We start from the raw sequence: 5,511 nt of genomic DNA, 5'->3' as shown, positions 1-5,511 counted from the left end.
CACTACTTCTATAACACCTTAATTACTTAAAACAACAATGAGACAATGCAATGGTCTACAATGAGTAGACAAACAGCCATTAAATGATATTAAGCTCTGTCTACACTGCCAAAGTTTACATGACAACCTTATGTGATGTGCCCATATGGGCATCATGATTTTATATTACACATATACGTATATCACAGTTGTGGCAAAGACAAGCCAAACCAGTCAATCGTTGCAGATCGTGTTTCAGAGAAAATGGACAAAACATGCTAAAATGTCAAATTTTTAAAAATCTATTTTATTACACTAAACTAACCTTTATATATCTACACACCATCCTATGCTGTTATTTTCCCCATTTTCCACATTAAAACAACACAATTTAAAGACTTAAAGATAGTTTCTGCATGGGAAATGCCTTAAATCACAAACTTTAAAGGCAGATTTCTCATATATTGTTCTTCAAACAGCTGTGTGGTTAAAAGCTTGTAACTTTATAATGAAATGTCCGATTTGAATGATTTTTTTTACCATTTTATAGCTATTATTTTACTCTCTAACACTGTATTAATAACACAAAATCGATTTTTGCGACGAGTGACTGGTTTGGCTTGTATTTGCCACATTTGTTTGTTACATACAATTTGATAGTGTGCACAGGGCCTTAGACATCAATTTGTTACAGCACATTATCCTGCAATACTTGGAATTCAGAGACTTTAATTTATCCATTTTTTTCCTTTCCTAACTTTTGTACACGATGAAACTATGTGGTGATCTTTAAACTAAATACAGTTTGTGCTGGCGTATCACAGGATTTGACCCCAGAATCATGTGATTGGAAGGCAAACCAAAATATACCTACAGCCCCACTTCTAAATTAATGTTGCATTCTTGTATCACCTTAGGTTTCTTTGTGATGATTTCACTTGCCATCTGGTGGCTTGGGAGGTGCGTCTTGATAAGCCTAGGCGATGGCTTGCTTGCAGCCTTCACATGTGGACACACGTGACCCGGGTGTACAATATCCAAGAAAGAATATCGGTGCCTGATATCTATTTCATCTGCTTTTTGAAAATCGCAACCATTCAAGAGAACAGAGACTATTTCCTGCATCCATGTGGTCCCTAATAAAGAAGTTACATTGACGGATTAAATATTGGATTCAGTTTAAAAGTTATGCCTAAATAAAAAAAAAAGAAATGAAAAGCATCTTGCATGTTCTTTGCAACATTTTTTTATTTCACAAATTTGAGTGTTGCTTATTATTATCCACTGTTATGTCAATTATTATATTGTATAGATACACTTATGATGATGATGTATTTGATGCTCATAAATGTTTGAATTTTTAATTAATATTATTAAAAATATAAATAAATGACTGCTTAACAATAAGATAAAATAAGATAAGATAAGATTTTCTTTATTGTCACGTTTACAATGAAGTATACATGAAATTTTTCCTGTTGACACTTGAAATCTTAACTACTAGATAAAAACATACATAAGGAAAAATTTAAAAAAATAAATAAATAAATAAATAAATAAATTACGTTATCACAAAACCATTTTACATATATACAGGTCGTTCAAGCAAATAAATATGGATTATCTTTTAAATTTTGAGTTGTGTAAGTGGATGGAATTATGCACAAATGATTTTCTGCATCTATTTGTTTTACATTTCATATGAAGTAGTCGGCCAGATCTACATATAATGAGTTCCTTATGTAGCGGATGGAAGTTGTCTTCTAGAATTTTCAATATAAAGAAGAGAAGGAAAGTGATATTCAAAATAAAAAAGGGTCACAAACAAAAATTTTGTTGCATTCCCTAATAAATTGGGATTTCTCTAATAAAATGGAATTTACTATCTTGATAAAAATTTTATAGTCAATAAATTGATCAAACAACTTTGCGACATACCAGCTTTTGGATATGTGATTACCCAAATATCATCTTGGCGAACTTCAAATGTTTTCATTGCCTCTAGAATTTCATCTGTAGTTACTGAAGGGTGACGTACACCGCCAACAACACGATCGATTTCCATAGTTCCCTGCTTTCACTGCTTAAATACTGAAATATAAGTTACAACATCATGGTATTGAATAATTAGCCAATAAAATGTAGGCCTGCAACATACCTAAGAGTCACGTGAATAAGCGCCCGGCGCTTAAAATATTTTTTGCACTTTTTGAGAAGCGCTTATTCAAATGGGGCGCTTATGAAAACAGAGTGGAAATTGAGGGGGCACTTATGGAAATATATGAATACTGGGAGTTTTTATGAGCTTTGAAAATTCAGGGGCACTTTTTGAATGAAAAAAAATTGTATATAAGGACATCTGGAAACCGAAGATCACAAATGGTTTTAGTGCACAAAAGAAATCATCCAGAGGTCATGGCTCCTGAGAAGAAAGCCAGTTTCAACAGTAGATATGAAATTGTGGTGGTGGTGTATATGCTAGCTTGTTAACCAACAAGAGATAATTAGCAGGATCATTGCAGGGCTTAATTCTTGCAAAATTAAAACGCGCTAAAATTTGCAAATTGTCTGGAAAAGGAAAAGAAAAAGAAAAGTTGGAAAGATACTGTCTCATCTGACCAGGAGAAAATATCCTCATTTTGAAGTTGACTTAATAAGAAGAATAATGTGTGAATTCACTCCACAGATCAAATCATGCCAACCAGAGTCCCGGGATTGTTATTGGCTTGCTAATAAAAAAAAATCACATGAGAATTGTTTCAAAAAAATCAATATACATCAAGGGGGCACTTATTCAAACAGGGCGCTTAAGAAAATTTTCACACTTATTCGAGAGGGGGGCTTATAAACGGGGGGATATCTAGCTATCCTAGGCCTATATAAGGGCGGCCAGCTGAACCTAAAAAAGGTCTAGCCTAGGGCTAGGCCCGGACTAGGGAGTCTGCAACAATGCCACGAAGCGACGGAATTGCAGGCGGCCCTCTTCCAGCCATTCTCTCTGCCTTCTTACCTTACAAAATGTTAATGATTTGAATTGAATCGCATAAACGTGGCTGTTGTACATGTGCAGCGTGACACTTGCAATTTTTGATACCCCTAGGTCGAAATATTACCCAAGATTCAGCAAAAATTGCCCAAAATTACCCAAGCTTCCTCAAAATGCATTAACATTTGAAAAATACGTGTTTTTCGCATGTATAGTTTCCCTTTTAGTATATATATAGTTCAATATATAAACCATTTTTCATTGTAATTGCTTGTGTTAATTATTAAAATTAATATTCATGAGGTAATAAATACGGATATAAAAATATGCCATATCAGTCGGCCAGTGTTATCAGTGTAGCTCAGTGATTAAGTTTTATTATGTAATGCATTAGTTTAAAGGTAATGATCAATGGCAACGCAAATCACAAATAACCAATTCTGAACCCATGTTATAGCAATTAACAGTCAATTAACAATGTTATGTGGACTTCGTTGAGTTTTGCTTACTTGAATGGACTGAAATATACTCAGTTAATACTGGAATAGACACCCAGAGGTGACGGAACTAGGGGGGTGCTGTGTTATGGAGAGTAATGTGTGACCGGAAATGGTCTGCAGTCAGTTGGTTGTTACCATGCGCCAGTGATGTTGGAGTGATAATACAGCAATATGAAACTATTAGGCCTAATGAATGAATAAAGTTCAGAGTTTGTCGGGTAGTGAAATGATTATTTCACATTTTAAGTGCTCCCTAAATTCATAGTGTAAGCTAAATTACGGTGATTAATTCAATTAGCGAAGATATGGAGACAATTATTTCGAATCCCTCTTTCCAAGAGGGGAAGCAAATGCTCTGTGAAAATTAATACGCCGCGGTACTCATTTTCACAAAGAAATACACACAACTGGTTAGCTAACAATTATGTCAATGTTACATGAACACCTGGGAAGGAAGGTGCAATCACGTTGTTACCTAGTGTTTCGTGTGGGAACGAAATGAGCACCCTCTCTTGTTAGCTGTCTCACATTTTTGTGGTTTTCTTTTCGCGCTCCAATAAGGCACAGCAAATTATTTTTCGTAGAGAGAGAAGCGTTCGAGAATTCTGTAGTGTAATTTAGTTATTTGAGAAAGTTAACACGGTTGTTCTATGAGTATTGAGCAGTTCAACCGTAAGTTAAACATCATTGTATTAAACTTTATTGTAAAACGGATCATAATTTATCGTAAAACATCGGTAATTAATGATTAAATAAGATCGTGAAACTGAGATTGATATAGTCGCTATTGTTACCGAAGTTATATTAGGAATTACGAATTAACCATCATTAGAATTATAGTTATGCTTAGAATTGTAGCATCGTATTAGGTATATGATGAATCATCATGCAAGTGAAGCGTGTTTTGATTGTACATGGACAGAAACGTTAATGATTATTAGAACTATTTGTTTGATTGCGTATTAATTTACTTTAATTTGTGGTACAGTATTTTAAGAGTCTAATGCATTTTATATATGCGGAGTGATATTTGCAGTGTTATGAGGCTTATTTGGGACTCTCATTTTAAGTTAGTGTAAGTTACAGTATATTATAATCAAGTTGATCCCTGAAAGTGTTTTATCTCTAGTGGTTAGAACTTTTGACCAGAGTAACCATGGTTATACCAAGTAATACAATAGAGCGGCTGTATTGCTATGATTTGAGGATCTCATTATTTAGGTTTTCTTCATGAAGGTCTACGAGAGGAATACAGTAAAAATATGTTTAAATTACTTTAGGTATTTTTCTTTGAGTTTCATCGATACATATGGCATAATTCAAATAAATATTATCATTATTATTACTTGTTAATATAAGAGAAACACTGCTGATAGGTTCGAACGACTTGTTGGAACACAATAAACTTTCAGATCAAACATAACAGCTTTTGAGTTTTTGTCAGCTTGAATACCGAAACACCTAGCAAACGTCTGTACTGTATGGGGGAGGGGCTGCTGATGTACGTGTAGCGGGGGACGATGAGGCATAAGACTAGGCCTAACTAAGACAGTGGAATTATATGTGATAGAGAGTACACTTTCGGAAGAAATGAATTAAAATAAGAAAAAAAAAATAACTAAGAATAATTCATTTGCAGAGGTACCTTGTTTAAGTATTATACAATGCTAACAATGCGGCTCTTGTAGTCCTGGCTTGGGCAAGGCATCCATATTGTGCAAAGCAGTTGCGTTTGTTTTTGGTTTATCCATGAAAAAAGCACGCCACCGGGAAAGTTTGCCTTACCAGCAAAGATCGTAAAGACACAAGATAGCGTTTACGCGTAACAAATAGAAGCGTCGGTCAAGGTTCAAAAGTTTCCAATTTAGCAAGAGGGCGCCATTCATGCGCTATTATACCAAAGAGAAAAACATAGAGCTATTAAACATTCTTATTATATCTCTATGGAGAAAAAGTAATCAACTTTGGAAGAGGGCGTCCTATCTGTTGCCATGGATCTGAGATGGTTCCTGTTCTGCTGTTCACAGGATTGATACCCTAATGGTA

General features: G+C 34.6%; 1 protein-coding gene across 2 annotated transcripts in view; it reads right to left on the bottom strand.

Annotated features, from left to right (window-relative positions):
- Window positions 1-5,259, bottom strand: part of LOC117117780 (sulfotransferase 1C4-like) — a 9,250-nt gene extending 3,991 nt beyond the window's left edge. Inside the window, exons 1-3 of one of the 2 annotated variants that reach the window (XM_033262216.1) lie at window positions 5,111-5,259; window positions 1,918-2,070; window positions 892-1,115 (exon numbers count right to left, since the gene is read on the bottom strand). In XM_033262216.1, the coding sequence (XP_033118107.1) occupies window positions 892-1,115; window positions 1,918-2,044 (351 nt within the window). In that variant the 5' untranslated portion in view covers window positions 2,045-2,070; window positions 5,111-5,259. Of the gene's footprint in view, window positions 1-891; window positions 1,116-1,917; window positions 2,071-2,989; window positions 3,050-5,110 lie in introns of those variants that run through there. The other variant, XM_033262215.1, reaches the window with a different exon arrangement.
- Between the last annotated feature and the right edge of the window lie 252 nt (window positions 5,260-5,511).

This window comes from Anneissia japonica, unplaced genomic scaffold, assembly GCF_011630105.1.
Source record: "Anneissia japonica isolate Jap-2015-1 unplaced genomic scaffold, ASM1163010v1 scaffold234_len1672027_cov178, whole genome shotgun sequence".
In the NCBI taxonomy this organism is placed as follows: Eukaryota; Metazoa; Echinodermata; class Crinoidea; order Comatulida; family Comatulidae; genus Anneissia; species Anneissia japonica.
The sequence above is the reverse complement of the archived record's forward strand: the minus strand, read 5'-3'. Positions and strand labels throughout refer to the sequence as shown.